The sequence below is a fragment of the Vulpes vulpes genome, chromosome 7, assembly GCF_048418805.1.
Source record: "Vulpes vulpes isolate BD-2025 chromosome 7, VulVul3, whole genome shotgun sequence".
Lineage (NCBI taxonomy): Eukaryota > Metazoa > Chordata > Mammalia > Carnivora > Canidae > Vulpes > Vulpes vulpes.
Genome location: NC_132786.1, coordinates 29,772,231 through 29,785,318, shown reverse-complemented (window position 1 = coordinate 29,785,318; position 13,088 = coordinate 29,772,231). Strand labels below are relative to the sequence as shown.

At 35.4% G+C, this 13,088-nt stretch overlaps 1 protein-coding gene and 1 long non-coding RNA gene across 3 annotated transcripts in view; both read left to right on the top strand.

Moving 5' to 3' along the window:
• Window positions 1-13,088, top strand: part of IDO2 (indoleamine 2,3-dioxygenase 2) — a 56,860-nt gene that overhangs the window by 12,115 nt on the left and 31,657 nt on the right. The window contains exon 2 of one of the 2 annotated variants that reach the window (XM_025993638.2): window positions 6,872-6,967. The exons of the other annotated variant lie outside the window; for it this stretch is intronic. Within the exon in view, the coding sequence (XP_025849423.2) occupies window positions 6,872-6,967 (96 nt within the window). The remainder of the gene's footprint in view (window positions 1-6,871; window positions 6,968-13,088) is intronic. 2 annotated transcript variants of the gene reach the window in all.
• On the top strand, window positions 6,989-11,629 carry LOC140599655 (uncharacterized). The gene is made up of 2 exons (XR_012002551.1): window positions 6,989-7,318; window positions 11,460-11,629. It is a non-coding gene; the product is annotated as an uncharacterized lncRNA (long non-coding RNA).

The following is a 13,088-nucleotide window of genomic DNA, read 5'->3' as shown; positions in this document are numbered from 1 at the left end:
CAAACTTGTATTTTTAAACTTTCCACATGATTTTCTTAACCAAAGTTTTAATTAACTTAACCAAAGTGCTTATCTAACAGAGTTTATTTATTATTCCTACAAAATAGTTCCTATTAGATGTCTATTCTATTTTATAAGTGTGTTGAAAAAATTTATCAATAAAAAAGCAAAAGGATGGCTATGTGTTCATTTAATACCATCCTGGAGCCCTAACAGTCTCACCTGAGGACTATTTAATTATATAAGGAATTTCCCTTTGTTTTATATGCTACTTACTATCAGTTATGGCCCATCCTGTAAGGTTGCACATTAACTTGAAGATCATTGTACAAGAAAAGCTTCAACTGATTTCTGTTGAGTAGAGGATATACCATACCCCTAAAGTTATGAACATTAACTGGATTATTATTATTATTAAGCTTAGCAATTTTATCTCAACATTCTTTTTTTAAAAAGACTCTGCAAATACCCAGTTTAACAAATGCTTTTGAACCAACTCTATCATCCTGCTGATTTCCTCACTAAGGAACCAAAGATATTTTGGATACACATTCTCTATTTGTCTAATTTTGTCTAATTCTCTATTTGTCTAATTACAAATGTCTAATTTTTTTAACTTTTTGAAAATTACACTTTGGCAGATGTATAAATCTAGCAGAAGAATAACATAAAATAGGAAATTGGTTTTCAAAAAGGAAGGCAGACCAAATATTTCATTACCTTTGTCTAATCCACATCTGGATCTTCCAGTTATTGGAAAAGAAAGAAAAACACAGTTTCCTTTAATTTCCTATCCAGTTACACTCATTTTCCATCCCCCTATATCCACCATTCTCCCTGTGTTTATTCTGATGAGGTATTAAGTGCACTGAACTCTGAGTCAGAGGAGATTTGACCTGGCCACCTACCAGATGTGTAACCTCAGTAAAGTTGAAAGTCATCTAACATCTCTGGACTCTATTTCATTTTTTAAAAAAGATTTATTTATTTATTTGAGAGGCATGGACTGAGAGAGAGGGGCAGAGACATACGCAGAGGGAGAAGCAGGCTTCTCACAGGGAACCAGATGTGGGACTAGATCCCAGATCCCAGGATCATGACCTGAGCTGGAAGTCAGGCACCTTACCTCTGAGCCACCCAGGCATCCCTGGACTCTATTTTAAGATAGAAATGAGGTAATATGTTGAACTCATAACATGAACAACACAAATGTAGATGGATTCCAAATATGAGTATTAATAGTTAATCTAGAAATAGCCTAAAAGAAATATTGTTGGGATGGGAAGAACTTTCCAAACATAATGTAAAAACCCAATGGCAAAAATGAAAATATTGGTTAATTTCACTACCTTGTGAGTGGCTGTTTCACACATGTACACAACATGCAATGATCAAAGCATATGACAAAATATTCAAACTCATTAATAATCATGGAATTATAAAAGTACACAATAGTATGATAGCATGTACAATTTCTGAAAAACCACACAAGAAACTTGCAAGTGTTGTTATTGCTAGGTGGGAGGATGAGAATTAGGGTACTTTTACTTTCCACCCTTTAAATTTTGTGCTTTTTGATTGTTTTGCCATAAGGATTGACGGCATTATTTTTAATCGTCATTTCCAAAAGGAGTATATCTCTTGTGAAGTTATTTTAATAAGTTTATTAAATATTAAATAATACATATCCTATCTTAAAAGCATAACTTAAAAGCATTTAATATTTAATTAGGTTTATAGCTATTTAAACTTTATAGCTTTACATCTATTTGATACTTGAGGATAGCTTAAAAGCATTTAATATTTAACTTAAAATTTACTTAATTAACTTAAAATTAGCTTGAAAGTTAATTAAATATTAAATAATACAGATCCTATCTTAAATAACAAAACAAAAAGAAAGTTGAGTAATGCTCACTGTTTCTAGAATCAGATAAGCTGGCACTCCCATTATATATCACATACTGTAATTACAATTATAAATTCATGTAATTTTTCTCTTAGAAAATCAAGAAGTGATTATCAACCTTTCCATGTACAGAATCTTTAATCCAGCAATTCCACTTTTCAGAATTTGTCCTAATAATATGAAAACATCCAAAAATACATGTATAAGTTTGATCGTTTCAGATTTGTTAATAGTGAAAAATTAGAAACAATTAGTAATATTCATTAATAGAATACTGGAATACCATACAGATTTTTTTTTAAGATTTTTTTTTTGCTCCTTGATTTTATTTTATTTTATTTTATTTTTAATTAATTTTTATTGGTGTTCAATTTACCAACATAAAAGATTTTATTTATTTACTCATCAGAGACACAGAGAGAGGCAGAGACATAGACAGAGGGAGAAGCAGACTCCTCACAGGGAGCCTGATGCAGGACTCGATCCCCCGAACCAGATCATGCCCTGAGCTGAAGACAAACACTCAACCCTTGAGCCACCCAGGCATCCCACCATACAGATTTTAGAACAGATATGCCAGATAATATATGAACTGACAGAAAATAGGTGCTTTTTGGTGAAAAGTTCATCAACTAATCCTGTCTCCTACCTTGTAGATAAAAAAAAAAAAAAAAAAAAAAAAAAGGCCTGGCAATCAAAAAATAATTAACATAATTCCATACGTTCTTCTGTCTCTATAGAGGAAAAGCTAAAAAGAGATGCTACATTCTTAATAGATTATGAAATATCTTTAAAATCTTTTCTCCTCTTCTTGATCATTTTCAATGTCCCCACATCAGTGATTTTCAAACTTTGGAGTACATCAGGTTTATCTGCAGGGTTTGCTAAAACACATACTCCTGGACCCCACCCCAGAGTCTCTGATTCAATAGGCCTGGGGTGGAGCCTGAGAATGTGCATTTCTAACAAGTTTCCATGCTGCTGGACTAGGCACCACACTTTGAGAGCCCTCATGATCTAAAAAGCTATTGGGTATTTTTGTGTTTGTGGATGATCCAAATTTTAGAACTTTTTATTTTTATTTTTTTCTAATGTTTATTATATTCTATTTATTTAACATATAGTGCAATATTAGTTTCAGGAATAGAATTTAGTGAGTCATCACTTACATATGACACCCACAGCTCATCATCATATCAAGTGCCCTCCTTGATACTCATCACCCTGCCTAGCCCCTCCTTGCCCCACTTCCCTCCATCACCCCTTTGTTTGTTCTCTGTTTTAAGAGTCTTTTATGGTTTGTTTCCCAAAGGAGAGAAAAAAACAGGAGGAAGGCAGAGATTCCCCTAGGAATCTAAGAGAAAAGAAAAAGTAAATACTCCACTGCAGCACAACTGAAGGCAAAAGGTAGTATTTAAGGATTTGCATGAAGGTGAAGAAAACAGAAATCCAGGATGCCACCATATATATAATTTTTAAAATAGGATATCCCTTATCTAGGCATCGAGGAGAGAAGGCCAGAGGTGATGATTTGGTTACAATTTTCCTTCTTAAAACCCACTTTATTTTTTTAATTTTATTTTAAAGATTTTATTTATTTATTTGAGAGAGAAAGAGAGTAGAGAGAGAGTGGGGAAAGGAGTGGAGGGAGAGGGACAAGCAGATTCCACACTGAGCATGTAGCCCAATGCAGGGCTCTATCCTACAACCCTGAGATCAAGACCTGAGCCAGAGTCAAGAGTCAGACAGCCGACTAAGCCACCCAGGTTCCCCTAAAAACCCACTTTAAAAAGACGTTCTGAATATTATGACTCTGCAACTTTGATTTTTCTGTTATGAAGATTAATTCCATTGTCTCTGTAAAACCATATTCAGTTTTTGTTCATAAAACATGCATCATACAAATGAGATGACAAACAAGTTGCCAGTTCAGAGTCTGTTTATCATAAATGTTTCTGCCTTTATTCTTGCTAATATTCTCAATTCTGCTACCAACTCTGTAAATCTTCAAACTTGGGTCAATATAATTATCAGCCCTCTTCAATTCTGCACCCACTGTTAAGCATTGCTGGGGAAGATTATACTACTGTGTTTATAAACTTCTTCTCCCTGGGAGAAGAAGGGGGGAGAAAGGTAGCTCCCTTCCAGAAGCAGAGGTACTGTGTGAACACCTGAGGAGGAGAGTGTAATGGGATTTTCTCTCCATGATCATCTGTATTTATAGTAAAAATAAAAATAATATGATGCTGGTATAATCTGATTTGTTGAGAAAGCTAGTAGGGAGTTCTCAGTTTGTCCTGAATTGATTCAATTTCAAAGATAAAAAAGAGAGGATTAAATAAAGTTTAATTTTCAGAGATTGTGGATTGGATGTTAGATTCTCCCAGGTTATGAATTAATTAGGAGTTTGAACCCAATTTTGTCTCAGATCTGAGACAGAGGACTGCCTCCAATAAGTGATTTATGGGTAACTTATAGTTCTCTACCTCTCCGAACACATTTTTCAAATTGTGATGGGTTTTATATATATGATTATAATATAGTATAATGTACATAATATAAGACATATAACAGAGTTTATTGTTTGTATTTGTATTTTTATGTTTAATCTTCTGTTCCTTCTCCCTTCTATAATTACTTTAACACCAACCCCTTTCTTCAAGTAATAGAAGCTGATCTCTCCCATTTGGTGAGAAATTGAGTTCATAAAGAGCAAACTCCCTCAAGCTCCAGACTTTCTCTTCTATCATTTCAAAGCCAGATGCTTTATTTGGCCTCTTATTCCCCTTCTCCCCTTACTCCATAACATTTTGCCTGAAGTTACTCATGTCTGTCCTTTACCTTTCAAGACTAAACTTCTTAAAGTTCTCATTTTAAAATTGAGATAGATCTCAGACCCAAATGCCTCCTTGCCAATGCCCTATGACTCTCTTAAAAATAGTAATTTACACTTTGGGTCTCTGTATTCTCACTTCCTCAACTCACTAAAATTTAAACACTGCTTGCCTGACCCTGAACTAAATTTCTATGCCAGATACATAGAAAGACTGATATACATGAGTATCTTCTTAATTTTTTTTTCAAAGGGGACAATCTTCCTTTAACTTTCTAATGATACCTTTGACCTTCTGTTGAATCCCTTATTTGATGTCCTCTAACGTCTTGACTTTTGGAGGGTGATTCTCTTCTGGCTCATTGAACCTTTTTGGTCTGTATCGCTGGATATACTTCCTCAGCCTGCTTTGTCAATATTCCTCAGTGTGCTGATCTGGGCAGTCTCCTTCCACTTTGTGACTTCTCCCAAATGACTTTATACACTCTTGTGGTTTTAAGTACATGTGGTGTTTTTACCAGTTATGTCTCCCAACTGTGCATTTCTAATACTAATTTTTTTTCTGAACTTCAAACTGCAAATGTACTTGCCCAGTATCTTGACATTCCACAGACATTTTAGGCTATAAATATTAAAAATAAATTCACTAAGTTTATGCCTTCTTTTTGACATCCCTCTGTATTTCTGTTTCAATTTGTGTTCCCATCAATTCCATATGGCCTGTCCTTAACCCAGAGACACATTTATACAGTTTATACTCTGAAAAAAGAGGTGTAGACCATAGGGATCAAGAGTTGGCAAACTTTTTCTGTGAACAGCCAAGTAATAAATACTTGAAGATTTGTATTCCATATAGTTTTTCTGCTGTAACTACCCGACTCTGAGGCTATAATGTAGAAGCAGCCATAGACAATATGTAAACACACAAGTGTGACTTATTCCAACATAAGTTTATTTATAGCAATAGATACAGTGTGCCATTTCCTGGGTTGGAATCAGGATTGCTGAAATTCAGCCTATATACTACTTGGCTAAAACATGGTTCCAGCACAGGCAGCGCTATTAGACCAGAAGTCATCTTGCCTTTAGCCCCCATCTCTAAATGTAATTGTCTCATCATTTGAATTTTACTTTCCAAATATTTCTCCTTTTTTGAAAGATTTATTTATTTGAGAAAGAGAGAGCGCAAGCAGAGGGAGGAGTGAGGGAGAGAAACTCAAGCACACTCCTCCTAGTCCACTGCAGAGCCTGACACTGGATCTAACCACCCTGAGATCATGACCTTGAGATTGCAATCTGAGCCAAAATTAAGAGTTGGATGCTTAACTCACTGAGCCACCTAGGTGCCCCTTTCCAAATACTTCTTGAATACATGCCTTTTCCTTTCTAAATTCACTGTCATTGCCTAAATTTAGTTCTCATTATAGTACTTCAAAGCCTTCCTAATCAGATTTATACATTCAAACCCTACAAATGAAATTACCTTTCTAAAATTCAAATTGAACCATGTCACCAACTACATAAAAAGAAAATCCTTATGTACATTAAAGCATATTTGATCTGATTTTCTGGTCTCGTTGTCCATCACTTTTGCTCTCGGGCTTAATATTCCAGTAACACTGAGTCATTTGTAATCCAGGACGCACAGTTGTCTCTATTTATGCAATGTCTCCTCTGTTTTACTGTCTTCCCATTTTCAAAGTTCCACCGAACAAAGTCACTTTCAGACTCTAACACTGGCCCCAATTGTCATATTTCTACAAATACTTCCCTTTAATTTCCCACACCTGATGACAGAATTAACAACTTACTCTTCTTCACAAGTTCTTTTTTTTCCCACAAGTTCTTAAACGTATACACGTCAATAATTGAACATATTACACTGCATTAGGATATATCTGACTACATGTTTTCCTGCCTTACTAGACTACATGCCCAGTAGGATTGTATTTCAGTTATTTGTGTGCTTGCAATGCTTAGCATAGGACCCAGCATACAGTGAATTCTCAATATTTGTTGCTGAACTGACCTAAATTCTACTTTAAGACTAAAATCTGAAAGCAGCTACTCCCCTGAAGCTGCTTCCCAGAGAGATCTAAAATAATGAGATGTTTCCATTTTGAATGCAGAAAGAACTTCCAGATCAGTTTAGGCCTTGGATGGAAATTGCCAATGAACTCCCTCATTTGATTGAGAGTCGCCAGCTTCAAGCTCGAGTGAACAAGGTATATCTTTTTCATTCTTCTCTTTAAGGTCACTTTTTTTCCTCTTTAAGTTCTTCTCACGATCTTAATTTCATCCTCACATACTTCTCTTTCTCAGCATTATGAAAGTGGGTCAATGGACCCAGGGACACAAACCATTGCCTTTGAGATTACCAACTAAGCTCTCTCACCTTTCCTGAAGAGTGGAGTGACTTGTCGCTCATATTACACATGCATTTCCCTAGTTTCCAGAGCCTACACATAACGATTTCTGGAACATATTAAGCACTCAACAAATATTTGTTTGCAGAAGGAAGGCTGTCTGTTTGGGAATTATAGGCAAGCTGATGGAAAAGATCTAACTAGAGAAAGGTAAGCATAGATATTCTCAGTGTCCTTCTTGCATGTCACATGGTTACAACTTGATTTTACCATTGGAGTCTCATAGAATAGTTGAGTCAAGTTAGTAGGTTCTGCAGAAATAATAAGAGGAGGAATATTTCCCAAAAGTGAGTAAAAACAGTGAAACTTCTTGGTCCATGGGCACTGATATTGCCTCCACAGTAATAATAGGATATAATGAGAAAACATAGACTTTAATTCAGGAAGACTGAGTCTGAATCTTGGTTTTATCACATAGTAGTTTTCCAACTTATAAATAAATTATTTCACCCCTGTAATTCTGAGTCCTTATTTACAGAAGGGGAGAAATTCTGGTCTCATAGAATTGTTGTAAGGACTAAATGACTTCCATATTCCCTGCCACTCAGCAGTGTTCAATATATATATTTATACTTCTCTCTAGTCTTGTCTCCATAGGATTTAATCCCACCAATCTGGAATGCCTTGTGATTTCAGAGAGAAAAAAGGTTTTCCATTCTCCTAAATCCTCTATCACTGACTTACACATGTTTAATATCTATAAATACTAATGTATTTAAAAATACTAGATGCCTGTTAAGTGCAGGCACAAGACTGGAAATCCTATGAGAGATGCATAGGACCATCTTCCGTGTTAATGAAGATAAACCTAAGAATTTATTTTCCTGCTGCATAAAGTCTCTTTAACATGACCAAAGAAGGGATCCCTGGGTGGCGCAGCGGTTTAGCACCTGCCTTTGGCCCAGGGCGCGGTCCTGGAGACCCAGAATCGAATCCCACGTCGGGCTCCCGGTGCATAGAGCCTGTTTCTCCCTCTGCCTGTGTCTCTGCCTCCCTTTCTCTCTCTCTGTGACTATCATAAATAAATAAAAGTAAAAAAAGAAAAAAGAAAAAAAAATTACCAAAGAAATACAAAGAAGAAGAAAAATAAAAAAAATATCTTTATATGCAGGAAAACAAGAGAAAGTAGCAAAGATAGATAAAAATTTTAAGAATTTTTATAACATATTAAGCAAATTATATCAATCTATGGTACCCATGCAAAGCATTCAACCAAAGCAAATTGTGCTTTTTAAGATTACTGAAAAATTTTTAAATCTTAAAAAAAAAAAAGTTCACCAGCACAAGTTGAGACTGAATCAATTGGAAATTAGTAACGAAAACAAATATTATGGCTTCCTGGACCATACATGGAGCTACAGGTAAAACATTTGTTCTCATGAGTCCTTTACTTGGCACAGACAACACAATAAAAACATTTACAGTTTTTATCTTAAAGTACCTCCAGGCCAGCCACATTGCTCTTAGAAAGCCCCAGTACACCTATCTGTATTTTGGTAAAAAACAAACAAACAAACAAAATTATTTTTTGGTTTATTTTTTTTTTAATTTTTATTTATTTATGATAGTCACAGAGAGAGAGAGGCAGAGACACAGACAGAGGGAGAAGCAGGCTCCATGCACCGGGACCCCGACGTGGGATTCGATCCCGGGTCTCTAGGATCGCGCCCTGGGCCAAAGGCAGGCGCCAAACCGCTGCACCACCCAAGGATCCCTATTTTTTGGTTTAGATGCATCCATCCTATTCCTGAAAATGTCCGTTCTCCACTCTACTGCCACAAAACACTACAGGCAACTGACTTGCTCACGAGAAGCTACACAAGAGGAAACTCAGCAGCATTCCAGAAACATGATAAGGAATGCTGTATTAGATACTAAGGTCTGACAGAACTGACCACCATTCCTGAACATGAATAGACAAAACCAAATTATCATGTAATATGAAGAGAAGGAATAAGTCAAAGAGCAATAGAAAGAGACTGGACATTCACAGTCAATGGCTCTGATGAACTCAATGTTTTTAATATTATAATTAACATCTCCAGTGTATTTATTTTATAAAAATAAGTAAATTTGTATGTAAAAGGAACTAGTGGGGAGCAAAGAAACTCAATATGAACTCAAATAAATCATAGAAACATTGGTTATAGAAAAAGGATACATTTTTCATAAAATATAAAGCAAAAATTATAGAAACACCAACTCTGAAAAATAAAGTATATGAAAAGGAGAAATTAATGACCCAAACTCCACTAGTTCTCTAAAGCAGAGTGGTGTAGGGGGAGAAAAAGCAAAGCTTCAAGCATATAAGAACAAAATTTTTCAGATCTTAGGAAAGATTTGAGTATTTTATCAGAAAAACAATGGTGGTAAGGGGGACACATACAGATACCCTTGTGAAATTTCAAATTTTCTAGAACAAGAGGAAAATTTTGCAAGTTTTAATCGGGAAACAATAAAAAACAAAACTAGGTTACTTACAGAGTGACAGGATTATTTATAATAGTAAGTATTAAGAAACAATTCATTATCTCTTTGAACAACTAAAATTTAAAAAGAAAATTTGCCATTATCAAGTGCCAGTGAAGATATATACCAAAGAGACACTCATTCATTTTGCTGGTAGGAATGCAAAAAATAGTACAACTACTTTGGAAAATGGCTTGGCAGATTCTTATGAAGTTGAATATAAACTTTTCATATGACCCAGCAATCACATTCCTAAGTATTTACTCAAGTCAACTGGGAATTTATGTGCATGGAAAATCTTATATGTGACTGTTTATAGCAGCTTTATTCATAATCCCCCTAACTGGAAATAGTCAACCTATTCTCTCAACAGGAGAATAGTTAAACTGAGTACATGGACTAAATGTTTGTATTGCCCACAAATTTAGATCCTAATTTTCGATTCCTAAATTTAGATTCCTAATCATCAATGTGATGGTATTAGAGGGTAGGGCTTTTGGGAGGTGAATTAGTCAGAGCTCTCCAGAGAAACAGAACCCATAGGATATAGTGAGACACAGAGAAAAAGATTTATTAGGAGGGATGGGCCCCCATGACTATGGAGGCTACACTGCAAGTAGGAGCCTCAGCAAGATGAGAGCCAAGGAAGCCAACAGTGTATGTCCCAGCCTGAGTCAGAAGGTCCGAGCACTTGGTAACTGCTGTTCCCAGCTAGAAGATGGCTGTCTCAGCTCAAGCAGACAGAAAATTCCTCCACTTCCTTATTTTATTCAGGCTCTAATGCAATTGATGATGTCCACCCGAGTGTCTGAGTGCAATGTTCTTTACTTAGCCTACTGTTCAAATGCTATCCTCTTCCAGAAACACCCAGAGACACACCAAGAAACAATGTTTTACCGGTTATCTGAGAGTCCCTTAGCCTAGTCAGGCCAACACATAAAACTGATCAACACAGACTATAGGTTGTGAGCATGGAACCCTCATAAAGAGAATTAGTGTACTTGTAAAAGTGGCTCCTGAGTGCTCTCTGGCCCTCTGTAGCTATAATGTGAGGATAAAACAGGAAGACAGCAGTATGCAACCCAGAAGAGGACCCTCTCCAGAATCCAGTCATGCTGGCACCCTCCCCTGATCTTGGGCTTTCAGCCATGAATATTGTAGAATTTAAATGTCCACTATTTATAAGCCACCTAGTCTGTGGCACTTTGTTATAGCAGCCCCGACTAGCTGAGACATTGAGTTATAACCACACAACAGAATGCTATTCAGGGTCAAAATTATATTTTGCTAAGTAAAATATGTCAGACCCAAAAGACTATATATTGTGTGATCCCACTCAAATGACATTCTGGAAAAGACAAAACTCTAAGGACAGAAAACGGATCAATGATTACCAAAGACAGTGGAGGAAGACATGGGTGGTGAACTACCTCTCCTAAGGAGGAGTTTTAGGATGATGGAATTGTTCTGCGTGGTACTCAGGTGGCTGTAAAACCCACAGAATTGTTTATCATAGGGAGTGAATTGTATGCAAATTTTAAAAATCAATTAACCAGAACTTGGGGGACTCTTGGAATGGAATGCAGTCTGTGACAAATGAATGTAATGGTGCTCCAGATGTGGGGTGTCACTTCATGAGAAAGGGCAAAGGGACTAAAGAGCTGACCTGAGGCTCTGTGGAAAATGATGCTGTGGCTGCAATCTATATGGTCAAACTCAAGGGGAACTACACATAATCACTAAAATCTAGTTCAGAAATTGTTTTTTTTGTGTGTGTGGGATACAGTTTAACAATTCTAAAACTGCTTTTTATGAATACTAGGTTGAACAGATGCTGTATGATACTTTGCTGTCAGAGATGAAAGTTCTAAATTGGCCAAAGGAGAAGGCTAGAATCAACCTGTGGTACTGGATGAGAGTTGGAAACATGAGCATGAAGTCATGTTTAGCATTATATATATGAGTAAATAAACATACATGGATAAATCATTATATATGTGTGTATATATAAAATATGTGTACACACATATACATATACATCACACACACACACACACACACACACACACACAATTTCCTCACTTTGTCCACTGTGAAGACCTAGAAGCAGTGGCACCCCAGTAGCAAAGGGCAATCCCAATGTTGGGATAAACACCCTTCTCCAATTTAAGAAACTAGAGGTCCTTGGAGAAGGTCCTGATTATGAACTTGGGACAGGGTAAATACAAGATGAACCCTCTTGCACTGCCAGGAAGTAAGAGAATGCTAACAAACAAACAAATATGAAAGGTTGGGGCATATTAAGTGGGACACAGAAGTCAACCTGAAAAAGACCCCAGTGGCCAGTATGGAACAATATAGCAAGCAAATAAATAAGGGATTATTGTATTATAATCCAAAGTATAAAATAAAAATATATCTGTCCATGCTGATATTTTTAAAGATAATGTATGAATACTAATAAAATTTTAGGAATAAGTATTTAGAACACAGATTTTAATAATCATCTGAGAACCAAAAAAAGTAAATTATCAGTCAAATCAAAAAACAGGAAAATATACTATCCAAGCACTTTGTCTTAAATGTTCAGAAATTATTCTAGCATCATGAATATAAGTCAGAATAAAGAACTCAGGAAAGACAAAAAAATGAGAATTTAAGAAACATTGCCCAACAACGAAATTAATTAAATATATGGTCAATTTTTTCTGTATGATCAATTCTTAATAATCACTGTTAATGTGTTGGTGAAATAAGAAGGAATTTCTAAAATAATTTGTGCATACATGTATGTGTATGGACATAGTCTTGTGGCCAAAGTGCATTAACATGATGATAGAGTTAAAATTCTATATTTATTTTTAACAAGCTGTTAAAAAAAGAGATGTGGAAGTTATGAAAATAAAATAATGTTTAGTTCTTTATGCCATATTACATAGGAAGTGAATATATATATATATGTATATATATATATATATATTTAACAATAGCAAGGTGAGAAGATTTGCCTTATCAGTTATCATCATGTAATATAAAACTACAAAAATTAAGAGGATATGATATGGAGGCAGCATAAACAAAGAGGACCAAGAACTTTTACAGAACATACATACAGACCCACAAGTATGTGAAATCTTCATATATAACAGATGATAGATCAGAAGGGGACATAATGGTAAAGAATGGCTGATTATCCACACATATGGCAGCATAGAGCAAAAGAATACTTTGAATTGGCTACTTTTGTCATAAATAAAAATAAATTCATTCTAGATAGACTAAGAATTTAAAGGAAAAAATGAAAATTTAAACGTTATAGAAGAGAATTTAAGAGAATATGTACTTGAACTAAGGAAGATTTCCTAATGACTAAAGCTGAGATATTTTTACAATAGACTTCATTAATATAGAATCTCCATTCATCAAAATAGATTATAAAGAAAATGAAAAG